Below are 25,880 nucleotides of genomic sequence, written 5' to 3'. Positions count from 1 at the left end.
TCATTCACGCAAGAGCTCCAGAGAGCCAAGTCGCTGTTGGAGCCAGTCCCCCCAAACTAATGCTCTGACCTCCGGTGCTCTGCTTGTAATTCACCGAAACTCCCGGGATGAGCAAAGGAAGGTGTGCTACTATTGCATGGTATAATTTGGTGGATATATAAGAAGTTAGAAATAAAAGATGCTTTTTGAAATATCTTACAACTCAATGCATCATAGAGCTAGAAGATTCTTCCAAGGGTCCCTCAGCAAGTCTGCCCGTCCACCCTACCTCATCTCACAGACGAGGGAACTGGGCCTCAGGGATGTTGAATCAGAACCCAGACTCTCAAATTTTAGGGTAGAACGGTTCACCTGGAGCAATTAAACTTTTTTTTTTTTTTTTTTTGGCTGTACGCGGGCCTCTCACCGCTGTGGCCTCTCCCGCTGCAGAGCACAGGCTCCGGTCGCGCAGGCTCAGCGGCCATGGCTCATGGGCCCAGCCGCTCCGCGGCATGTGGGATCTTCCCGGACCGGCGCACAAACCCGTGTCCCCTGCATCTGCAGGCGGACTCCCAACCACTGCGCCACTAGGGAAGCCCCAGTTAAACTTTTGACGGGTACCTGCTCTAAGAAATGCCTCTTAGGTTGTCAGTAAATGTGTGACAAGCAAAATTTAAGCATGAAGTGATAACCTGACTATGTGGAATGCACGTTGGTATTTCAGTTCTATGCTGTTGAATGTCATTTAAAACAAAATGGCAGTTGCCATGACTAAAATGATTCTCAGCCTACTGATGGTTTATAATCTGTGTTTGGAAAAGATGGATCTAGAGGGTACCCGATCCTTGTTAAGTGGAAGCCATAAGAGTACGTGGTTATCGGAAGCGAGGATTCCTGAATCCCCAGCTTTTTTCTGCTCAAAACCCCATGTCCCTCTTCTTCTGCTTTTTACACCAGATGAACAGAATAATTAGCATAGGCTTCTAAAAGGATTTCATTTTCCAGAGTTCTCCTCCCCATTGCCGATCCCCACCTAAAAGTGAGCAAGTGAATCTACTCGTGATGGCCAGCAGTTTCACCAGCAAGGATCAGTGAGTCTGCATTTGGTGACGGCGTCCACCCCACTGTCTCCACTGTCAGGCAACAGCTTTCCTCCCATAAAGGCAGCTGTATCTTAGTATGCCAGTAAAGATTTTCCTCTGTGCACTGCTGTGCTCTAAATGTCAGCAACTGAGCTAACAGAAAATTCTGTCTGCAACAGTCTTTGTTTCTGAAGTAGGGCAATTTTATGCATTGTTTCTCCATTTTTAAAGCTATTTTTTAAAAAATAAAGCGTAAGTAGCCTACCTTCCATAAGTAAAAGAAACACATAACTGTATCCTATTTTAGAGTAACTTTAAACATTTTTGTTTCATACGCGGTAAATCTAAGGCACTCAGTAAATTCCAGCTTAATGTGTGCCAGAGAGGCTGCCTTAGCTATTTTAAGTGCACTTTGGAATTTCTGGATTCATTTATTCATTGAGCAAATAGTTACCAAGTTGTCTCCCCGTGCTGGGTGCTGGCGATACAATAGCCCAGCCCTTCAGGTAGAGAGATAGGTTATCAAATGATTACACAAGGACCAAAAGCAGTTGCGTAGAAAGGTTTTTGGAAGCATGTCTTTCCTGTAGGAAGAGACTTGTTTTCATTAGATCGGAAGGTTCCCTTTCATTGCTTGGGGCCCTGGTAGCTGAGTGAGCTCCTCTTTGAACAGGTATCAGACGCTGGTGCGTGGATGGTGAATTAGTTAATTCCCTTGTCCTTGCGGAACGCCCTTGTTTTCCTCAGTTGACCCTGAGTTCTGTGGGCTCCTGCTGGAAGCACGGGTTTTCTCAACCTCTGCTCTCGCTTCTGCCTTTCACAGAAAGAGCGGGATCTAGAGTTGGCTGCTCGGATCGGCCAGTCGTTGTTGAAGAAGAACAAGACACTAACCGAGAGGAATGAGCTGCTGGAGGAGCAGGTGGAACACATCAGGGAGGAGGTGAGGACCTGGCAGCAGGGGCGTCTGCAGGGGCTTGGGTGCCGCAAAAGGCGTGCCCAAGGAAGGTGATGATTTCACGGGATCCCGCTGGGAAAGGCCCTCCCCGGACATGGAGAGCTGCCTTCCTGCCGCCCCTCCTGTTCATCCGTGTCTCCTTCCGACAGTGTGGACGGGTCCCCCAGGCTGGGACCAGCCCTCACGTGGTCAGTAGGCCCCCAGTGTGGACCCGCTACAGCCCGTGTCCTCCAAGAGTCTAGATCATCATGTCAGCTGAGAAAGACACTCAGAGCTTGGCTAAAGGGCACGCAGGCTCTTCCAACAATGAGCGGAGATTCCCGAGCCGGGGTGGCCGTTGGCAGGCGGAGAAGGAGCTGCAGCCATGCTGCAGAGTGAGGCAGTGACTGCCCCTGCATCAGCACAATATAATTTTGTGTTTCTAAAACAAAACCAAAAATAGCCTATTGTTTTCATGATAGAAGCCCTACTATGTTAATGATACAAATCTTGGCCTATGTCTTCAGCCCCCATCATTGGGGGGGTGGGGGGCAGGGGAAGAACATTTTAGGCTTAACTTAGGGGCTGAGGTCTCAGAGGAGCAGCACTGGTTTTCTGGGAGGGATACGGTGTGGACGGGAGGAGGAAGGCTGCAGAGTCGGGCAGGGTTGCTACAACCAGAATTAGGAGCTTACAGCCAGGCCCCCCCTTGCTAGTGTCTTTGCCATTATCCTAACTGGGCTTTTTTTTTTTTTTTTTGTGGTACGCGGGCCTCTCACTGTTGTGGCCTCTCCCGTTGCGGAGCACAGGCTCCGGACGCGCAGGTTCAGTGGCCATGGCTCACGGGCCCAGCCGCTCCGGGACATGTGGGATCCTCCCAGACCGGGGCACGAACCCGTGTCCCCTGCGTCGGCAGGCGGACTCTCAACCACTGCACCACCAGGGAAGCCCCGTAACTGGCCTTTGAACAGTGAATCTGAACTGTGAGGACTTTGATTGGCTTTCCTTCTTCTCATTTCTTCTCCCTCATTTTCTATCAGAAACTTTCTTAGCTGGGGGGGGGCGGCGGCAGGGATGCCCTTATTCCTGTCCCTAAGACGTATTCAGACTTTTTCCTCATTAAAGATATCCCCAGCTATTGTTGTCTGGGTTTACCAATCATTTAATGTGATGAAACAGAGTAGCCACTCAATAAGAAAAAAGTTTTTTAAGGGTTTATTGTAATTTTTTTTTTTTTTTTGCGTTACGCGGGCCTCTCACTGTTGTGGCCTCTCCCGTTGCGGAGCACAGGCCCCGGACACGCAGGCTCAGCAGCCATGGCTCACGGGCCCAGCCTCTCCGCGGCATGTGGGATCCTCCCAGACTGGGGCACGAACTGGTGTCCCCTGAATCGGCAGGCGGACTCTCAACCACTGCGCCACCAGGGAAGCCCCCTATTGTAATTTTTATTGATTTTTTTCCCCCTTCTGGTGTTACTGAGATATAATTGATGTACAGTGCTGTATAAAGACAAATTTTAATCCTGGGCTTTCTTTAAAAGGTGATGAGGTAGGATACGGTCGTGTTCAAGGAGAAATAAAGTTGACCCCTGCTCTCCCGGCCTCCAGCATCATGACCTGAATCTCCCTTCTCCCAAGTATGGGAGAAGGTCAGCCTGGCCCCCTACTTGGCCCCTTCTGAGCAGAGGGACATGCCATCAAGAACCAGTAAATGGTCACCCGTCGCCCCTCACATGCTACTTCTCCAAGGTGCTGCCCTTGCTTGTGGCTTCCTTTCCTCACACAAAGTGCATCCTGCACCTGGGGGTGGAAGTGACTTTTTGTCCCCTTGGGAAACCTTGGAATTTGAAAACTGTTTCCCTTTGGCACATCATTCAATGATCAGTCTAGGTGTTGAAGCTGAAGCCTTTACGCACATAAAACTGGTTTCTCCATAGAAGATAAAATATATTCACGGTGTTGTGGAGGAAAGTTGGGATAAACTATAGACCCCAAATCAAATTAGAAACAAGAAAGAATTAAAACAATTATAATCCTCGCTCACAGTGCTGGTTGCCTATTCATCGGTGCTGAATGGTGAAAGGGCAGGTGAAAATTTTTATGGCTCAGGTTTGTTTATTTTAAACCTGAAGTATAAATAAGTGTGACTTGCAGAACCATCCTTGCAGTAGTCGGTAAGGCCAGTTCCTGATGGTTGCCTCTTTTCTTCCTGTATCTGGAATGCCTATCTTGTAATCACTGAGTACAAAGCAAGGTCTGGCCAAGCTTGGCCAGAATTCCTGTGAGGGTGTAGCAGTCACAAGGTGGGGCTATGAGATTTTCCAAGCAGGAGAACAAGGGTTGACGGGCTCACTGCTTATAGCTGCCCACCTGGAACTGGCATCACCAGGGTCCTGGTCCGAGATGGGATTTGGTTTTGGCAGAAGTGAATGGCCTCTTCCTCCATGTGGTAACATGGTCCGCTTCTCTGAGTGTTTTCCCAGCTGGTCATCTATTTACTTGCAAAGCCCCTATGCTGTCTTGCCGCCCCCCGCCCCCAGCCATCATTCTAGCACCTTCTAGTCCCCTCTCACCTCTTCTTTGTACCAAAGTAAAAACTACACATTTAGACAGAGGGATTTTTGCCAAAAGGTAATTGATTGTATTTTTCTTAAATGGGATCAAACTCAGCCCTTTGTTTTCCTTGAATAGCACAAAATCGGCGACATGCCTTCACCCTGAAGGAGGAATTTAAAAAATGTTGTCACTGAGCCATAAGTGTTTAAGCACGAGTGGGAATGCTGTCACATTTAGAGAGCGCACGACGGGCTGTGTTTGTGCAGGTGTCACAGCTCCGGCACGAACTGTCCATGAAGGATGAGCTGCTTCAGTTCTACACCAGCGCCGCAGAGGAGAGCGAGCCGGAGTCTGTGTGCTCCACCCCGTAAGTCACCCAAGGGCCTGTCTCTAGAGGCCGGAGCACTGGCTGGCTGTGGTCCATGTCCTTGGAGTTTCCTAGACAGCGTCACCTTCACTGGCAGCACAGGTCAGCTGCTCTCAGCCTTCTGTAGGCCAGACATCTCTGAGTGCCTCCGACAGACTTCCCTATTCTGATGGGATTTTAGTTTTCCTCTTCCTGGGTCTTACTGCTTATTTGTCACTTTAGATTGGTTTGGCCTGGCTGTTAAGGAGCAACAGGCTGGACTCTGCATTTGGAGGAAATACAGGGTTCTGGAGCCAGCAGTGCTGTGGGGGGTCCTTGGGGGGTGCCTGGGGGGAGGGGCTTCTCTGAGTCAGCAGAGTCTCCTATTAGGAACATGAACTCTAGAGCCCGATGGCCTGAGTTCAGATCTTGGCTCTGTGGCTCATGGCCAAGTTACTAACCTCTCTGTGCTTGTTTCCTCATTTGTAAAGTGGGCATAATAATAGTACTCAGTTCTTAGGGCTGTGAGCACTGAATGGGTTCATACATGTAGAGTACTTAGAATAGTTCTTGGCACATAGAAGGCATCCCAGATTGTGTAGACTTCAAATAGAGTTGGTTCCCCCGAAATCTGAGGCAAAGTGGCAGCAAAGGGTTGGGATGTGGCTCTGAAGTGCCGTAAGCCTGTGCTGTTTTCCTGGTGGTGAGGGAGCAGCCTGATGGGTCATTGTCACCCCTGCACCTTTCATGAGCTTTCTTTGAAACGGCCCTTCTTTGTGCTTCTCCGTGGTTTGCCAGGTGGTGGGAGGAAATGCCTCCCTCCCTAGAAAGTGAACTTTCTCCCCCAGGTTGAAGAGGAATGAGTCATCCTCCTCCGTCCAGAATTACTTCCATCTGGATTCTCTCCAGAAGAAGCTGAAAGACCTTGAAGAGGAGAACGTTGTACTTCGATCAGAGGTGAAGTGCACCCCCTGCCCTCATCCCCTCTGCAAGGATGGTGGCCCCATTTGCATGTCTGGTGAGAATAGCTGTGATTACAGCCCCACCGTCCTCCAGGGTGATGGTCTGTGGAAGAGCCATGGGGACCTGGGGTCACAGCCACACCAAGTGCCCAGAGGGCGTGCCTCATTTATGAGCTGGGCATTGCCTTCAAAGGGCAGCACATACTGTCCGGGCTGCAGCAGACGGACTGGTGAATTATGCAGCGTGAGGATGGGTAAGAGTGGCAAACCCTTCTCCTTCTCGGTCAGGGCCAAAGCTCCTGCAAAGTGGGGCCTTGCCACGGTGGTCTCCATCTCGGACATAGAAATGACTTGGAGGCCTGGTGTGAAAACCTCGTTTTCACTTTACTGCAGGTCAGATGTACCCTAATAGTACACGAGAACTTGGAGACATATTTCTTAGACAGTTAACTTAAAAAGGTTGAACTGAGTTAGGCGGCTTGGAAACCTGTGCTTTTGAGTATTTCTGATTGGCTAGTCACTATGGTGGGTACTTTGCCTGCATTATTTTTTAAAAAATCTTCACAACAAGGCTTGGAAGCTGCTTACTTTGATTCTCATTTACAGTAGGGAAAACCGGGACCCAGGCTACTAAGTGTTTTGATTGCCCAAGATCTTGCAAATTAGTGAGCAACAGAGCCAGGGTTTGTAAGTCTCTGTGGCTCCAAACCCCACATTATTTCCCTTCACCCACTGCCCCTATCCAGAAATACAGATGCATGCAAATTTAGTCCTTTTTGTTTAATTATCAGTGAGTTTATGCTCTCTAGCCAGAGGTATGGTACAGCCCTATTGATCAGGCCCTTGTCTGTCAAGTTTGGGCTGCATGTTCACCTAAGCTGGCCCAGGGTTCCTCAAAGTCCCTCCAATAGGGCAGACCACCTGTCACCTCGAACTTGCCTCACATGTTGGAAAGAGCCTCATATCTGGGCTTAACAGGATGCTCTTCTGCCTGAGGAAAGGGTCATTCATGTCTCTTAGCCATCAGCTCTTCCAGCCTCTCATTTACTGATGGGAGACTTAAGCCCAGTGTGACCAAGCTTTCTCTGCCAGGCAGTGGCTGAGCCAAGACCACAGTCCAGTTTTCCCCATTCTGAGTTCCAGCATCTGCCCCAAGTAAATGCTCTAGCCCCAGGCACACAACAATTTGTCCCTCTGTCGGAGTCTTCCCCTAAAGCAAGCAGAGGGAATCTGATCCCAGCCACAGATTCCGGCTCCTGCATCTGGCTTTCAGGACTGTGGCATCTCTGGGGCCAGGACCTGAGGGCTCAGAGATACCTCTCTAACTGGGGCGTTTTCTTGGGGCCTTCAGATCTCTTATCTTCCCACCTTTTCAGCCAGGAGCAAAGCCATCCAGAGTCCGAGGGTAGCTCTTGGGTCTCTGAACTTTAATGCTTTCATAGTGTACCCTGTTTTTACTCAGCTGAATACAACAGGTCTAACTCCCACTCAGAAACTCATAGGATGGTGCCCGGCACGTAGTAGGTGTGATAAGTGTTAGCCATTCTTGTGGTGGTGGTTATCCTTAGAATGCCCACAGTAGGCAGGGCTGTGTCATAGGCACTGTTTGGGTCACAAGGGGGTCCATGACTATGAGCCAGGACAGACACACGTGAGTAGACAGGCCGACTGATAGAGGGGACGGTCACAAGAGTTTTAGCACCTGCTTTGTGTGGTGCCCTCTAGTGGTTGGGATTGACTTTCTATATCTGACGGCTCAGTGGGTCACAGCTGGGGAGATGCTGAAGGGCAGCTTTCCAGACCCAGGTTAGCCCTTGCTGCATCCCCTAGGCTGTCCAGGTGTGACTGTGGGATCTCTGACCTGAGCCTTGTCCACAGGCCTGCCAGCTGAAGACGGAGACCATTACCTATGAAGAAAAGGAGCAGCAGCTGGTCAACGACTGCGTGAAGGAGCTGAGTATGGCCTGCCCCCCTCCCCTCCTGTCCCCCGCTTTTACTTTCCCCATCTGCCATCATTAAGACCAGACAGATTTGCATCACCTGATAGAGTGTGGTCTTCCCGCCAGCCTGGGCTCAGTAGCATTTTTTCTGAAAACTAGAGGCCTCCCCTGATCTTGTGTGGCACCCCTCACCCTCGTGTATGAGCACTGGGTGCGGTGTTGTCAGCCATATGTTCCCAATCTCTCGCAATTAATTAAAATTAATTTTAATTTTGGCTTTCTGCTGGAATATTGGTTATTGAATGTCTGAGTTAGGTCCAGCTTCGGGGTCCTGAGCTGAAGATGTGGAAGAACAGCCTTATAGTATCAGTAATTTGATGTGTAAACGTTGAGGCCAGAGTTCTCAGCTTTGCAAATACGACGTGCTTCCCCCCACCCTCTCCATTATAAGTTTACACGTTAAGACAAATGGGCAACACAGTATTCTGAGTGTCAGCAAAACACTAAGTCAATGAAACACACCCTATGTTTAAATCTAGTAAAATGAGTTATGGCTCTGAATATGGGTTGAAAACGCCCAGGGGAATTGTGTTCTGCATGGCAGTAGTTCGTTTCTAGAACAGAGTGCAGCAGGGCTTCCTGTTACTGATGGGGGTGTGTTCCTGTGTGGAACGTGCAGAATTGGCCAGAGGCGCCTTCTGTTTGGTATGGCACCTCCGGGTTGACTGCGAAAGCCTGCCCAATTTTCTCTGGGGAGGTGGCTCTGGGCAGTGGGGTGAGGACCCACCCAGAGCCTGCGAGCCACAGCTGGTGGGCCGGTTCCTCCTCACGACAGACCGAGCCCATATAGGAAGATGGGGACTCTCCCTCCAAGCCATCTTCACGTGCCCTCTCCACTACTCCCCCGCTGTCTTGTAATAAAGATGTTTTTTTCTTGGACAAACCACAAAGAAACCATTCTCTCTGGCTCTCGTGACTGTTGTTTCTTGGTCAAAGGGGATGCCAACGTGCAGATTGCCAGTATCTCGGAGGAACTGGCCAAGAAGACGGAAGATGCTGCCCGCCAGCAGGAGGAGATCACACACCTGCTCTCCCAAATAGTTGATTTGCAGAAGAAGGCAAAAGCTGTAAGGCTTCTGTTTCTCTGGCTGATACAAAACTAGCTGTTCTGAGATGGAGAAGGGGCATGTACCCCAAAGACAGTGCCCTTTAGATTCATATTTTAGGAATTTGTGCTGTCCCTTTAGAGCTTTTGCTAAAGCTTAGTGGATTCAATAGCATAAAATTTGTTGCCCTGAATTGGCAAGGGGATCACATTTATCACCACTTACCTCCTAAGAAAAATCTGCAAATGACTAGAACTCATTAAGAAAGGTAAAGCGGCTGTAAACAGAGAGCTTGGGAATTCAAAGTCTGAATAATCTAGTTTGGTATTTGTCCTTACACAGGGCACCTGTATATTCTGCAGTAGAACCAAGTCCCCTTTAGATTTAAGATGAAGCAGCGAAAAAACAATTAAGTTTCCCACGTCAGGCCTTTGCTAGAAGCCTGAGGTGAAATGCTTCCAGAGAGCAGCTGTGACTATGGAGGGTAGGGGTAAGCGATAGGGAATGAACACGGACACAGGAAATACGCTGCCTTCCAAACTATATAAAAGACAAAATTTGACTCCAGTATAAGAGAAAATCTCCCTGTGGACATGTGATAGGATCAAACGGATGAGGGAGTAAGAGGGGAAAAGTTAGACTTTTCTACGTGTCTTAAAAGAGAAGCTGATTTCCGTTTGCCACGTTCTAGTGTGCAGTGGAAAATGAAGAACTTGTCCAACACCTGGGGGCCGCCAAGGATGCCCAGCGGCAGCTCACAGCCGAGGTGAGTGGCTCTCCCTCATTTCATCAGGGCCCCCAGTCCCAGCTGGGGTACGTCAGCCTTCCTCCAACAGGCTGTGTGGGTCCCGTCCATCTGAACAACCATTCTGATATTGAACTGAATGTCATTCTTACTCCTAAGGCAGCTCCCAGTCGCGCTGACGCTGGTCGTGAGCACCTGGGAGGCTGGGCTGTACACCAGCCTGGAGCCGGGCGCGCACGGGCCCCCGACAAACGTTCCAATAAGGGAAAGGACACAGAGCACGCCATGTCAGAGGAGCCCCGTTCAAAGACGTGGCAGGAAACGAGGGAGTGATGATTTGCCCTCTCGTTTGTTTTCTCTCAGTTGCTCGTTAGTGTTTTAGGAGATTTCCGAGTCTGCAAGTAAAAGAAAAACTGTGCCTTGAGGACTCTGGTCTCAGGACCCAGGGCAGCTGGTCCTGTGGAGGGCGGGAGCCTCTGGTAGTGATCCTGGTTCTCCCTGGCTCTGGAGTGGGTGGGTGGGTGGGTGGTACCGGGTCTCACATCCCAGCCCTCTGCCCTTTCCTGGTGTCCGGCAGCTGCGCGAGCTGGAGGACAAGTACGCCGAGTGCATGGAGATGCTCCACGAGGCGCAGGAAGAGCTCAAGAACCTCCGGAACAAGACCATGCCCAACACCACGTCCAGGCGCTACCACTCGCTGGGCCTGTTTCCCATGGTGAGTACCCGCCTGCTGCCTGACCCCCACTTCCCACCCTCAGGCCAGCGGGTGCTCCTGGGAGGAGGGCGGGTCTGGAGCTGAGCCTCTGCAGGTGGCTTCTCCTTTTGCAGCTTGGATCTGGATCCGAGATGAGGGCTCGCGAGCCCAGCCCGTGGCTTCTTAACCACGTGAGACAAATTGGTTCTTTATTTTCTGTCCCTCTGAATCTGTCTTTTCTATTCCTGCCCTTGGAAGATAAATTTAGTAGGAACTAGATTTAGTAGGCACCTCAGATATTTGGAAGGCACTCTACGTTATTTTTCCCCGACCTTTTTAGAGTATGTGCTATTTTGGCCTCACAAGCACATTCGAGAATTCTTAAATTGCCTTAAGCTTCCGCTAGTTCTTTGTATGCTTATTAACCGTTCTGGTGGCTTTCGGCATCTGCGATCTGAAAAAAGATTTCCCTCTATGCTGGGTGTGACATTTTTATATTTTTCATCTTATTTCCCCACAATCTTATTTCTTTAACCCTGGCCTGATCTGTTTCATGTTTAAGCTTTAGGGGAATGTGGTTGAGAAGGGGGCTTTCCAGGAGGCTGACCTCTCCCTATGGGGGTTGGGCAGCACAGGGTGGTGCCCCTCTGCTGGTCATTTCCCAGTAGTATTTGGGGAACTTTCTCATTTTATCTTCTTCTGTCAGACTAGGGCCCCTTGAAGGTGGGGACCATGTCTTGTTTGCTATTTCCTCCTTCCCCTTCTTTAATACTCTGCACCTAGCACAATGCTTGGTATATTGTAGAGTTGTAGGTGCTTACTAGATATTAGATCTGGATGGCTGGATCAACAGACTGAAAAGCAAACAACCAAGAACTTTTCAGGCTCTATTTCCATGCTTTGATGAGATACCAGTTCTCTCTGAGGAGAGAAGAACTTTTGAGAGAAACTCCCCTAAATGAAATAGGAGTGGAGGGCTGTATAAATGTTTGTGAAAGTTGGTCCCTTTCAAATTGACCTTTACTCAGGGCTCTTTTTTCTTCACAGATTCCCCCTCCCCATTGCAGACACTGTCACCCAACCCCTTGCTGTCTGAACCACTTTTTCTAAATCATGATCTCTTTTTCCTCTTTGATTTCATATATAAAGTCAGGCGCTCTCTCTCCACCTGATTGAAATCTAAGGGAAACCAAAAAGAAAGACACAACGTAAATAGTCAGCTTTCCAAGAAACAGATTGGTGATCCAGTGATTCCAAGAATCCCAGTGAAGGCAGCAAAGGACAGTATATCCCCTGAATCGCGATCTAGAGCTGACTGTGCTCGGCTCACAGACGGGCCCGTGTAGCTTTGTACACTCCCTGCCTCACTTTCCCTCCTTCCCGGTTTCACATCTCCTGGGGCTGTCTTGTTTCCTGCATGCCTGGGATTCACTCTCCTGTGTTCCTGCTCTCAAGGACAGACCTGTACTTTAAAGCTAAACCAGGACATAAGAAAAGTTGCATTGAAAGTCTGCATTTGGGTTTCTTCTGGAGAGATTGATTCTCAGCGTTTATTATTTGCTGAGGTGGAGCTTTCGTTTGCCCTTTTTCTGCTGTTGGCAGAGCTCAGTTTTTGAAGACGCTATTTTTAAAGTGCATTATGCATGAAAGGTATTGAAGGCAATCTAAAGCTCGCATCATGCCTGTGTCTCTGGAGCAGAACGCCCGGGTCTGCCTCTCTTGCTCCCAGCCCTTTTAACTGCTGAATAAAACAGTGAGTAGCAGGTTTTGCTCAAGTATGTTCCCAATTCTCTTGCATTATGGCCAAGAGTCCTTAATCTGGGATCTACAGACAGGATTCAGTGGGCCCTTGAACTTTGAGGGAGGATTATATCTTATATGTTCATTAATCCCTAACTGTACTTGGTGTTTCCTTCCTTCATGAAGGTAGGTAACAAAACCACAGCGATATAAGCATCCCCGTGACTTTGTCATCCATCGAAATCACAGCTCTTCTCATAGCACATGTCAGTGGCCACAGATGTCCCAAGACACCACCTGTGCTAATCTCCGCTTCAAAGTGACAGTCATTACGAGTCCTGAAACCCGATCCTGTGTGTTACTCTATCATACTTGCAGTTATTAATATTTTAGTAATTAACTCAGTATATCTGGCTTCCTCTTTAATCCTAATTATTTTATTCATTTAAAAACATTATTCTGAGAAGGGATCCATGCTCATCTCCAGATGGCCCAGGGGGGATCGTGGCCACAAATGTCACAGACCTTGCTTGTGACTTTCCTCCAGAACAGCAGTGTCATTAGTAGTTTGGTATCTTGTTTCTCTTAAGTGGTATGAAGGTCCTTCCCTTGTGCAGAACTTGGAATGTAAACAGTATTAAGAAAAATAAACTAGCTTAAAAATTACAAATTCCAGACGGGAGCATCGCCAGTGGACTGGTGGCCCTGGAGGTGAACACCCTGGAGGAGGCCCCATGTGCTGTCAGCTGGGAAGCCACTGGCCACAAGTGACTATGTAAATTTAAATCACTTAAAATTAGTGCAGTTAAGAATTCAGTTCTGGCCTTCCCTGGTGGTGCAGTGGTTGAGAGTCCACCTGCCGATGCAGGGGACACGGGTTCGTGCCCCGGTCCGGGAAGATCCCACATGCCGCGGAGCGGCTGGGCCCGTGAGCCATGGCCGCTGAGCCTGCGCGTCCGGAGCCTGTGTTCTGCAACGGGAGAGGCCACAACAGTGAGGGGACCGAGTACCGCAAAAAAAAAAAAAAAAAAAAAAAGAATTCAGTTCCTCAGTCACACTGGTCACATTTCAAGCGCTCAGTAGCCACCTGTGGCCAGTGTCTCCCATACTGGATGGTGCAGAAAGAGAACATTCCCGTCATCACAAGAAGTTCTGTTGTTCGGCACGAATTTAGCCCTTCTCTTCAGGTTCTCCTAGGTGGTGTCCTCCTCTGAGGCCTCAGCAGGTGCTTTTCTGCACACCCTGGTCCTGTCTCATCCACCTGCATGAGCATGAGGGATTGTCAGGCTCCGATTCACCCAGTGAGGCCTGGTGGGCGGCTCAGGGAGAGGGGTATTCAGCAGGCCCCTTCATTGCTGAGTCTGAGCTTGGGGCTTGGCCCATCCAGGAGGTGAGAAATCCTCAATGACTGGTCTTCCCCAGACCCACACATTCACAACCTGGCTAGAGAAAGACGCAAGTGGACTGTGCAGAGAACTGGCAAGGTCTTAATGTGTTTGCTGTCTCCTTGGGGAGGAGATGAAGGATTCCTGGCGGAAATGAGATGTGAGCCGGTTGTTAAAGGTGGGTGGGCCACAGATGGTTGGTGAGCACAGGAGCTTTCCCTGCCGGCAGCCAGGGATCACAAGAGCAGAGCCCAAATGACAGCACCCATCACTCAGGTCCTCCCCCGCCAACTCTCTGCCTCTTCTTGTGGTCACCGCCACAGCTCCATGGTTTAGCCCAGGGAACATTGGGTTTGCTATCAGACCCTCAGTTCATAGGAGCAAAGGGGCTTTACACTCAGCTCCACGGGGATCGCTCAGCCCGGCGTTCTGCCCGTGGCAGATGCTGTCACCCTGTGTTCCGAGGCCTCGGTTTATGCTCTGTGTCCAGGCTGTCTTCGCGCCTCTTCTAGAGACAGAGCGCTTGAATTGCTGCTCACTCACTGTGTGTCTCCCGGCTTTTCCCAGGACTCCTTGGCGGCGGAGATCGAGGGAACCATGCGCAAGGAGCTGCAGCTGGAAGAGCCCGAGTCGCCAGACATCGCGTAAGGCCTTGGTTCTCAGCTCCCAGGGACTGTGGGGTGGGGCTCAGATGCCAGCAGTGATCACTGTGGTCCTTCCGCAGACAGTCTAGATTAGGGGAAATTAGAGAACGCAGCTGACAACCCCCCTCCTCCTCTGGTTGGGTTTTAAATATATATTATGAACTTGCGGAAAGTTAGGGAAGGACAGATGTATTTCCCAGCTCTCTTCACGCAAGCTCCATCTTGACACCACCACTCATTTTTATCTTTCTTTTCAGTGGAAAATGTTACTTTAAAAACAATTTGATGTCTGTCAGGAAAAGAAAAATAAGATGCAATCTGAGATACAGAGGGCTCTTCGGGGGGTGGGGTGTGAGCAAGGCTTCCGTTTCCTTTCTACATACACACCGGCCGGTGCCGTCTCTCTTCCTAACTTGAGACCTTGCACTTGGCCTGCCCGGAGGTGTAAGGAACCTGTGGATCTGATTTCATCAAGTTTTCTCTGTACCCAAATCCCATAGACAGAACTTAAATGGGATCCTGGAAGTGACCAGTCCCTAAGCCTGGGTGCATGTGTGAAGCCCTTTGCAGCCCAGAAAGAAGCAGCCATTATAGAAACATACCTACATTTTTCTCCTTAAAAGAGAACAAATGAGCATCAAAGTGTGGTTCTGCTCTTAGAAATGGCAGTTTCCAGGAAAAAAGACTAATTTGGTGTTTATCATCTCATTATAGAAGTTTTTAAGACTAACTTTGTCTTTTTTTTTAATATGAATGGTCAACAAAGATTCATTCTGCAAAAATTTATTGAGCCCTGTTATGTGCTGAGCAGTGAACACTGCCCTCCTGGAATTTGCTTTCTAGAGCCTATCATGAGAGAAGAAAACTAGGTGGGAGACAAAAGTTACCATTAAATATATTTGTAGGGGCTTTCCTGGTGGCGCAGTGGTTGAGAGTCCTCCTGCCAATGCAGGGGATGCGGGTTCGTGCCCCGGTCCGGGAAGATCCCACGTGCCGCGGAGCGGCTGGGCCCGTGAGCCATGGCCGCTGAGCCTGCGCGTCCGGAGCCTGTGCTCCGCAACGGGAGAGGCCACAACAGTGAGAGGCCCGTGTACCGCAAAAAAAAATACAAACAAATATTTGTAGGTCAAGCTTAAGGGAAGTAGGAAGCAGTATCAACTTTAGGACACAACCACGTAGTGGAGCCCTGAATTCTGTGGGTATTGAGTCTCTTGAATTCCAACCAACACCCTAAGGAACACGTTGAAGGCACAGGGTGTCGGGTTGCTTGGGGGTCACAGTGGGCCAGCTGCCTATTGGCTTCTCAGTGGATAGTGTTTGGAGGATCGAACTCCAGGGTCATTCCTGCATTTGCTTAGTCATGGATGATGTTGTGCATTCTCCCCAGTCACCAGAAGCGAGTGTTTGAGACCGTAAGAAACATCAATCAGGTCGTCAAGCAGAGGTCTCTGACCCCATCCCCCATGAACATCCCTGGCTCCAACCAGTCCTCGGCCATGAACTCCCTCCTGTCCAGCTGTGTCAGCACCCCCCGGTCCAGCTTCTATGGCAGCGACGTCGGCAACGTTGTCCTTGACAACAAGACCAACAGCATCATCCTGGAAGCAGAGTCAGCAGACCTGGGGTGAGCCAGCCGGGGTCTTTTATCTTTCTGCTTTGGGGACAGGGGAGGTTGAACACAGGTTCAGTCATCAGAAGAAGGGGGGCTGATAAGAGTCGCCTGAGAAGTGTAGACCTTCCAGTTCTCAAATCTGTTGTACCAACTGGCTGAGCTTATGCTTATCTTGATGCTGCTATGTGAACCAGTTTAAAGAGTTATGACAGGATGCACCAGAAGTCGGCTTTTCTGTAAAATGTTGGAGGAGAGGATAAATGACAGTTTTTTTCTGTTCATCTTTATCTGTTAGGCTACAGACCAGACATTTGTTTCATGAACCCCTTTGTAGCTTCGATTCTGAAAGGCTGAGGAGGACTCAGGCTCGGTCTTGTGACCAGAATCTGGTTCGCTTCAGAAGGTGGGGTGCAGGGTGTCTGGCAAGTGCCTGCCACACTATGCATTACTGGGATGGGTCCTCTTCAGTGGTGGTCTGTCCTTCTCATCCTGAAGCCCTGCAGGACACCCCCTGTGCCGACAACCGCCATTCCGTTGTCCATCCTTGTCCTATGACTTCACAAAATTGGCTTTTCTAACTGATGGGTCAGACAGTTGGAAACTGCTCTATCAGAACTTTGGGTTTTTCTGGACTTTATTATTTTTCTTATTGAAGTATAGTTGCTGTACAATATTATGTCAGTTACAGATAGGTGTACAACATAGTGATTCACAAGTTTTAAAGGTTATAGTCCACTTAGAGTTATTATAAAATATTGGTTATCAGCCTGAAGAAGGTTTCTTCCTAAGGCGTCATGAGGGAGATGTTTTGTAGGGGTTGGATTTTATGTAGTGTGTGCAAATTTGCAGTGCACCTTAGTGCTCCCTCCTAACCTCCCTGAGGAAAAAAAGAACCAACAGAGGGAATTGTTATTCTGGACAGGCATTTGTTTCCCCCATTTTAGCCTAAATTTCAACTGCCTTGGTTTTACTTAGAAGATCCAGCTGCCACCTGGAAACTAGCAGTAAGGCCGTCGTTGTCTAGCGCCCCCTGCTGGGTGCTCCGCGCTCACCCCCCGTTTCCCCTCCTTCCAGAAACGAGGAGCGCAGCAAGAAGCCGGGCACGCCGGGCACCCCGGGCTCTCACGACCTGGAGACGGCGCTGCGGCGGCTGTCCCTCCGCCGGGAGAACTACCTCTCGGAGAGGAGGTTCTTCGAGGAGGAGCAGGAGCGGAAGCTCAGGGAGCTGGCGGAGAAGGGCGAGCTGCTCAGCGGCTCCCTGACGCCCACCGAGAGCATCATGTCCCTGGGCACGCACTCGCGCTTCTCGGAGTTCACCGGCTTCTCTGGCATGTCGTTCAGCAGCCGCTCCTACCTGCCCGAGAAGCTGCAGATCGTCAAGCCGCTGGAAGGTGATCACAAGGGGCCTCGGCCCCTCTCTGCCCTCCTCAGCGACTCTCTGTGGTCCCTGATCCACCACCGGAAAGCTGGCAACCTCTGTAATGCCTACTCCTTTTTCTTCCGAGATAGCCACCCGCGCTGCTGGTTTGAGTTCCTCTGAGTGCCCAGGCCTCCACCTCTCCCGGTGCAGGTTTGGAAATAAATACACACGCAGCCCAGACTAACCTCCAACTCAGCCAAAGAAAAGAAAACGTGTTGGCGCTGGTTTCCTAGTTCTCTTTCTCTTGCATTTAGAACCTTAGAAGTACAAATCTTTTGGGGAGGCAGAGGCGCTCCTAACATCCTCAGAAGTTAATCAGGACATGCCTGGGGGTGTGAGAAGTGTAGCCAATTGATGCTTTGACTTCTCAGAAAATTTGATGTCAGGGAGGGGGTGTGCAAAGCAAACGCTGTAAGTTGTTTTTTTCAATAACCAAGTGAAAGCGGTTTGCTATTTGTTGACTCATGTTCTGCTTTGGTCTTCAAATAAAGAGGGTGTGGCTTTCCTCAGATGCAGTGTGTTCTGAGCAAGGCTTCTAGACCTCCACAATTTGGGGGCCGGGAAGGGGGTGGCTGTGGAGGCGAGTGAGTCCTGTCCCTCTTTAAGCCTACCTTTTCCAGGGGGCAATTCAGTTTCTAGTGTCAGGGACACCCTAGATGATTAACCTCATGGAAAAACTCCCCTGTTTTCCTTCTTTTTGCTTTAGGCATTATAACATGTGTTCCCCTTACCTACCACTACCCTGCTGAGAGCCACTAAGTGCTTGTATTTCTTTTTTTTTTCTTCTTTAGTTTGGAAACCCATGAGAGTTTGAGAAGGTATTTCAGAATTCTACTATGTATCTAATGCAAAACCAAATCAGAATTTCTGTAAGGCAGTGTTTCTCAACTTTTTTTTTAATTACCCTCTTTAAGAAGCCATTTTAGACATTAATTTAGACATTAATTCCCCCCCAGAAAAGTTAATGCCATAGATATATGTGTTATATGTGTATCTGTGCCTAAAGAGAGTACAGTTATTCACCCCAGAAGAACCAGTTTTCAACCCTGGGGGGCAGTATCACCCCTGTTAGGATGCATGCTGTAAGATGAGGTTGTACTTGTTAAAGACCCAAGAAATGCTGGGTGCCATAATTCTCCAAAGGAAGGAAGAGGGTGGGCGAACATTCTTTTTTCATAATTACTTTTTAATTGTATAATTTAGGTCCTTCTTAGATTTCAGAAGAGGGATGGCTCATCCTTTTTTTAACTGTTTATTCAGTTGTAAGCTTGGTGATTGTTTTCTGATCCATAATTATGTCTGTTTTTCTTTCAATAAAATCTTCCATTTCTGCAATTTTACTTTTTGCCTTTCTTTTCTTTTTTCTCCTTTGTCTCTCAAAGGTCATTGGAATTTATCATCTCTATCTTGTCTGCTTTCTATATTTTACTTTGTGTTTCATTAGATCATTTAAGGATATGTTTTTGGATTCATTTTCCAAGCATATTGTAGGAAGAGATTTTTTTTAAAGTTATTTTGACCCATTCATCTTTTTCTCTTTTAATCTTGAGACGTAGATAGCAGTAGTTTTGTGATAAATTAATAGAATAAGAGGAAATCCCATTAGATTTGCAAGATAAATTTCAACTATAGTACCCTGCTCACCAGGAACCCATATCACTACCATTAAAAAGTCATGTCTTATCACTATAGTCTGTAAGGTATCCTCATGATAGAGATCTATCCCTCTGGCTCCATTTTGTAGTCCTCTGACTTCTTAGCTGTTTAAAATACAACCAATATTTTTTTTTCTTCCTCTCCTCTACAATTACTTCTGTGTTACCATGTTTAATTTGATATGGTGAAGTGCTGACATGGAAGTCTGCCTGATGCTGGGTTCATTACAGCTCTTAACTGTGGTGTTGGATAAGTTACTTTACCTTTTTGAGCCCTGTTTCCCTTATTGTGAAATAGGGCTCACATCTGCCACACAAGATTGTGTCAAGGAATAAATGTGATGTGTTTTTATCGTGCCCAGCATCTGATAGGTGCTTATTAACTTGTAGGCTCCTTGAACTTGCCCCTATTCCAGTAACTCAGGTATAAGGGCTAGCCTTACCAGTGTTGAGACCTGGACCAGTATTTTGCTGGGGCCAATGTTCTTACATCCTTTTCCACTGCCACCAAGAAGCTGATAGGATTCCCATGCTCTCCAGTGGCCCAGGTAAATGTACCTATGGTGAGGCCCCTGGAGAATGTTGGCTGGGATCATAGCAGATAGCCAATCTGTGTCGTCCATCTGTGTCTCCCTTACCTATTTAATTAATCTTGCTATCTGCTCATTGGTGTCAGCCAAAATAACTGGGCTAGGTGTTTAAGAATGCTAGCACTCTTGTCTCTTCACCTTATCTTACACGTTTTAAGCAGGTAAAGGACAAACAAAATATTCAAACTAGAAAGAGATATATTGGCATTAAAAGGATGAATCAGGCAGTATTTTTCCCCTATATTTTGCTCTTCCTTTCTGATTGATTATAACCAGATAGTATTTCCAAATATACACAGGTTAATATGTAATTAGGGAAAAGCATACACTTCCAAGCTGTACATTGTCCAGCAGGTTTAGTTCTAACTTTTAAAGCCCTAGGTGCTCTGCTGACACACATGGATTTAGTTTTCTTCTCCTTTGGTGACATGAAAACCTTTTAGTTAGAACAGTGGGGTGCGGAAAGAAAGCAAACAGAAGAAAGGGGCAGTGACCGTAATTACGTTTCTGCGCTGTCCACGCCCTGCTCCATAGACCATCCTGTTGCCGACTAGGAACATGAAATTTCCCCTCTTTGCCTGCCTGACCCCAGCTTCATTCACACGTGGGTGGGAGAAGGTGATGGTAATGGGAGGTAGCTAATAGTACGGTGATCCTCCTGCTTTGTGCTTGACAAATAAAGGAGGCCAGGAGGGGTGGGCACGGGAGGTGGGGGGGAGCTGGGGAAACGGGATAGGAAAGAGACAACAAAGACTCTGAATAAGGCAGAACCCCTCACACTCCACCTCCCATCCACAGCCACGCCCGGACCACCACGTTTGCTCGGGCCTCAGAACCAGTCAGGAGTGGAGATGGTCCATGAGCCCCCTGCATGGCATAACTCACATGACAGTCAAGTTTTCAGAGGTTTTCACCAATAGTCACTTTTGTAGAATAGAAAACACCTGTTTGAGAATTAGAACACCATTCACATGTGTTATTGACCCGATTTCTGAGGCTCACATTATGTGAGGCCTCCTCAGTGCTGTCTGAGAGGTGGTGTTTATGGTCAAGTGGCTGCGCACTGGAGCCAGCCTGGGTTTAAAGCCTGGCTGTGCAGCCTCTGGCAAGTCACTTTACCTCCCTGCGCTCGGTTTCCTCATCTGTAACGTGAGGATGGCAGGGTTATCCTGATGACTGAGTCAGTAAATGTAGGCGTCTTAGAAGAGAGCCTGGCCCTTAGTGCTCAGTAAAGGTTGGCTATTCCATGAGTAAAGGAGACCTGAGGCGTGGGGTAAAAAGGCACGTATTATGCATCTTTCAGCATAACCTTTCCATTGTAATCTCACTATATTTCCTTGCTCTGCATTTTCAGGGAATGCAAAAAACTCCATGTACTTCTGTAGCCTCTTTAACTCCAAATAGCAGCTCTCTGTAGCCTCATTTCTCTCTCAGACTCGTGCATGGGGTGGGGAGAGATGGGGGCAGCCTGTTAAACAGATGGAGAATGGAAGCCCATGGGACTGTTTTCCGGGCCCAGACCCCCAGCCTCAAGGAGTTCTTTCCCGGTGCGTTGTAAACGTCTAGAACCCCCTTCAGAAGGATGAGGAGATCTGCCACTTCCTTGACATGGTTCTTCACTTTCCAGTGTGTTGACTTTTCCTATAGTCCCCTTCCCAGCGTGGCCATGGCTACATTGCATCTGGGGATTTTTCGTCTTCCTTCTAAGACCTGGATGCGCTGCCCCAAGCTGGGTGTCGTATTGCCTTGTTTAAAATTTCTCCCAAGTGTAGTTTTGTTGCCAGGAATGTGGACATGTGAACAGTGAACACACAAACTGGGGGCCCATGTTGGATTATTATGCGTGGAGGTCCCCAGGAGTGGCAGGAGAAACCCCATTGGTGGGAGAGTGTGCATCTCCTGGCAGGACCTGGATACCCACAGGGAAGCTGCACTGCCTGCCATGTATTCCTCCATATTCTCACTGAGCCCAGGTTCCTGGCTAGTTTTCAGACCTGTGGTTTGAGGAGGGAGGCAGGATGAGTTTACAGAAAGAACTGGGCCTTTAGCACTGAAGCCTGGCGATGCTACCGCTAACTCAGTGACTCTGGAAGTTACGTAACTTCAGTGAACCTCTGTCCGTGAGGTGTGGGTAATAATACTTAACCGTGCGGGGCGATTTTGAGGAGTGAGTCTAGGTGATACATGTAAAGCAGGCTGCCCTGCTGGCACGCCTCCATGCAGGGTAGCTTTTTTAAAAATGGTGCCGTGGCACCTGGGACTCAGGGTCCCATGCACAGGTTTGTTTCATTATATGCACCTTTCATCTCTTTTCTTTTTTGCATTTAGAGTATTTTCTAGTTATATTCAATAGGTTCGGGTTACGTAGATTGCTGTCGTACATGGGACGCTTAAAACCGGGAGAGATCCCTAAGTGTGTACAGTTTTTTCTCTTTTAAGTGGATTTGAAATTGCCCATTTGCAAAATCCTTTCAAGACTCCTCGGCCGAGACTGCCCCATGAAGAGTTATTTCCCAGCAGTGTTTTGGAGGCAGTGCACTCACTGGGCACAGCGGAGGGTCGGGGAGTTCAGTTACATTCCTGGACCACTTCCTGACCCCACTGCCTGCCTGCCTGCCTGCCTGCCTTTCACTTCTCTTTCATCTTGACTCCTGAGCTGCTGGCCCCTGGCATCCCTGGTTCCCCTTTCTGACGTTCCCCAGGGCATCCTGGTAGTCTGGAGGGATTCTTGCCCTCCCAACAGAGGATGCCCTTGGGAAACCAGCAGTGAGTGTCTGGGAGTTCATTGAGAACTGTTCTCAAAGTCTCTCTGTTGAGCGTGGAATGTTATTGGTGTGGCTAGCGTCTTCATCTGTGGAGTGGGGATAGGATGCCCACGGGCGGGGCACCCACAGTACCAGGGCCGTGTGAGGACTATTAAGTGTCCTAAGGGGGAGAAGGTTTGCTCTAGCAGATGGGTTGGGCAGAGTCTCGGCACACAGTGACATGCTAAAGCTTCTGAGATGCAGTTCCTCAGTAAATACACTTCTTAACCCAAGTTTCCTAAGCAGACTTGGTCTTGGAACACCTCTCTTTGGGAGCACCGGGTTTACCTTCCAGGTCCTCAAGGACGCACTCTGGTGTTATTACAGACCTTGCTTGGTGTCATGAGTCCCAGGCTCTGGTGTCAGCCAGGAGATGGGTTCCTCTGCTTCAGACCTCTGTGTGGACTTATGTGTTCTTAAATCGCGCCTCTTTAAGCCAGTTCCCACTCCCCAAACCTGCAGCCTGCCAGGCTTGCTGGCGGAATACAGAAAACCTAGGTAAAGGAGGTGACGGCCGTGCCCACCACTTCTCTGGGTGCTACTTTAATTTCGTTTTTGCTTTTCTCTTGTTGTGGGTCCTAGAGTTGGTTTGACATCGTCTTATTCTGCCTCTGCTCTGTCTTCCCTGTTCCCAGCTGTGTGTACTTGGTATAGAATCCATAGACATTCCCCGCTCCCACCCCTCTTCTGTGCTTGCCTCGCTTATTTTTTCCTCTTCTATTTCTAAAGTGATTCTGTGTTGGATTTGAGGGTTGACATCAGTTGATTAAAATAAAGAGTTTGTCACCAAACATCCTTGGCACATAGTATGGCGTTAATTTTACTTTGTAAAAAAATTGATTTTCGTCCTCAAATTGGTGCCCCTTCCGGGCATGGAAGGGGATTAGCACCTGCTGCACAGCAGGAGGGGCAAGGGCAGCGCAATGGGTGTCCCTACCAGAGTCCACCTGTGGCATCCAGGGCCCCCTGGGGCTCACGCTCCACACTGGAGGGTGGTGAACAGCCATCCGCTTAGACCCCCGTCCTAACCCTCTCTTCTCCCTGTCGCCCCCTCTGCCCTTTCTCCTGCAAGGTTCTGCCACCCTTCACCACTGGCAGCAGTTGGCCCAGCCTCACCTCGGGGGCATCCTGGACCCCCGGCCTGGTGTGGTCACCAAGGGCTTCCGGACGCTGGACGTTGACCTGGACGAAGTGTACTGCCTTAACGACTTCGAAGAAGATGATACAGGTGACCACATTTCCCTCCCGGGCCTAGCTGCCTCCACGCCACTTCAGCACCCAGAGACCTCAGGTGAGAGGTCCCGAGCATGCGTGACTGTCTCAGGCAGCAGAAGTTACCCGAGCCGGCCTCAGGCTTTCCCAGAGGAGATGCAGGAGCCGCCAGCGGCCGAGGAGGAGGAGGGGTCTGGTGAGGGCATCGCGATCACTCCTGTAAACCTGGCATCTCTACCGGAGGCAGAGTTCCGGGCCATTCTCACTTCTGTCTCGAGCACCATCCGTAGTGGCTCTCTGTCTGTAGCTTCTGCTCGTCTGTGTGGGTGATGATGAAAGCATTCCCACTCTGCGGTTCCATTTTTTAATAGAGTCTGATGCCTCCTTTTGTAACAAATGGGTGCGGCTCCCTGCCCATCTTGGAGGTGCATGGCCCGGTGGGCTCCTGGAGGGGAGCAGGAAAGGCTGCTAAAAAGAAGTGGATTATTGCCCCCCTACCCGCCCCAAGCATCAGCTCCCCCTTCCTGTTCTGGCTCTCTCCCCATGTCTAAAAGGCAGCTTCTCGGGTCCCCTGGTGACTTCCAAACTGAGCTGAGCTGAGTTGGGCAGTTTTAGGGGCAATTATGAGTGCTGGATCATTCAGAAGGTGAATGAGAGGATCTGTTACCTACACGATGCACTAAAATTGCAAGAAGCCCAGAAAGTGTTCAGGATTTCAGAGATCACTTCATAGATCAGCCTGTTCCCTTTCCTAACTGCAGTGAAAGAGTATGTGTTTTCTTTCCAGCTTATACGTGTGTTCAAAGTAGATTTTTTTTTTTTTTTTTTTTTTTTTTTGTGGTACGCGGGCCTCTCACTGTTGGGGCCCCTCCCGTTGTGGAGCGCAGGCTCAGCAGCCATGGCTCACGGGCCCAGCTGCTCTGCGGCATGTGGGATCTTCCCGGACCAGGGCATGAACCCGTGTACCCTGCATCGGCAGGCGGATTCTCAACCACTGCACCACCAGGGAAGCCCCAAAGTAGATTTTTTTTTTAAGTGTTTTAGCAATACTCCTTAATCCAGCAAGCCCTGAGAGGATGTCAGTAAGCTTTTTAAGAGAGAGAACTCTAGATGAATCTGGAAAAGCGCACTGGCTGATCTCTGTGCCCACCTCCCTTCACCCCAATATTAAAGATATGACCATGAGGTTGCAGAATTACACATCCTAGGCGTCACTGGGATGAAAAGCTTTGTGCCCAGGGCCCTGGCATCACAGGGTCACGTGGTTTACTATTTACCCCAGACTTCCTGGACCCCCTGGCTGCTTGGGCTGAGGGGAGAGACCCAGAAAAAGATGAATTAACCCAATGTCGTCATCCTCATGACATTCCCAAGTCACCAGATTTGAGGAGAGGACGTTCATCTTTGTGACTGATAATTTTCATTCATGAGAGGTCCAACACTCCCCACAGAGTACAGGGCAGGAGAGAGCTGAGGTTCATGGTGGTGTCTCCCATCCCCTGGCTAAGTTCACACACCTCTGGCCAAGGAACTTTTCTTTTTTCTTTGACATAAACTTTAGAGGTATCATCAAGTACAAAGGATTATTTAGCACCTGGGTTTATTTATGTCTTATTTTAATTTTTAGCCATTGAGTTGCCAGATTAAGCTTGCAAGGGAATGAAAATGCATATTATTTAGAATCTTCTCACTTAAGAAAAGGAACCCTTTTTCCTTCGGTACTGTTACCTCCCTGTGTCATCGGCACTTGTGCCCCTCTGGAAGGCAGACCGTGGTACAGGGGACACTGTGTCTGCTGATTCTGTGGCTGAAGGGACAGGCATCGTGTTGAGTGTGGTGACCCCTCCCTGCAGTCTTGCAGGTGGAATAGAAGGTGAATCCTGTAAATTTAAAGAAGCACCATTCGGTTTCTCTTGGAGAAGTTGTAGAGAAGGAATAAAGCTTATCAATTCAGCTAAGAATATCTCTCTGAGGACAGAGGGAGCAAGGGGACCAGTTATGAGGAGCTAAGTCCTAACCACTTTCCTTACCACACACAAAGGCGTATCCGTTGCTTCTTCCCACCTTCCTCAAACCTGCAGCAAACTCATCCCAGCAACTTTGAGGAGAGGCACACAAACGTACAGTGGAAACTATAGAGGAGTCACAATGGTAGTGTGCAACCAGAAAGAATTATATAGATTGCTGAAGGTAATTTAGGGAAGGTCTGATCATCTAGGCAAAGGTTCTTTCGAGCTTGTTTTCTGGGTGAGACTTGGTAAAAGCTCAGTGCAGGAGGGAGAGGCACGGACAATGATTTGGCTCTTTTTTCTTTGTGGGGAATGACAGAACCACTTTGATTCTAGGAATGTAAGAAGCACGTCACTCTACATAAATCATCCCAAGGACCCCGAGTGGCATTATGCACACAATCTTGGAGTCACAGGTAGACAGATAAGTTTCAGTGGGAAAGCCTGGGGCATCCTCTGTCTTGGA

The 25,880-nt window shown here is 48.9% G+C and overlaps 1 protein-coding gene across 1 annotated transcript in view; it reads left to right on the top strand.

The window, feature by feature from the left end:
• TRAK1 (trafficking kinesin protein 1) overlaps positions 1–25,880 on the top strand; it is a 120,793-nt gene that overhangs the window by 81,433 nt on the left and 13,480 nt on the right. Inside the window, exons 5-15 of the mRNA XM_060111473.1 lie at positions 1,885–2,001; positions 4,817–4,917; positions 5,745–5,853; positions 7,737–7,815; positions 8,795–8,925; positions 9,596–9,670; positions 10,227–10,364; positions 14,036–14,112; positions 15,500–15,736; positions 16,799–17,115; positions 23,266–23,601. Of these exons, the coding sequence (XP_059967456.1) occupies positions 1,885–2,001; positions 4,817–4,917; positions 5,745–5,853; positions 7,737–7,815; positions 8,795–8,925; positions 9,596–9,670; positions 10,227–10,364; positions 14,036–14,112; positions 15,500–15,736; positions 16,799–17,115; positions 23,266–23,601 (1,717 nt within the window). The remainder of the gene's footprint in view (positions 1–1,884; positions 2,002–4,816; positions 4,918–5,744; positions 5,854–7,736; positions 7,816–8,794; positions 8,926–9,595; positions 9,671–10,226; positions 10,365–14,035; positions 14,113–15,499; positions 15,737–16,798; positions 17,116–23,265; positions 23,602–25,880) is intronic.

Source organism: Mesoplodon densirostris, chromosome 10, assembly GCF_025265405.1.
Source record: "Mesoplodon densirostris isolate mMesDen1 chromosome 10, mMesDen1 primary haplotype, whole genome shotgun sequence".
Classification (NCBI taxonomy): Eukaryota; Metazoa; Chordata; class Mammalia; order Artiodactyla; family Ziphiidae; genus Mesoplodon; species Mesoplodon densirostris.
The sequence above is the reverse complement of the archived record's forward strand: the minus strand, read 5'-3'. Positions and strand labels throughout refer to the sequence as shown.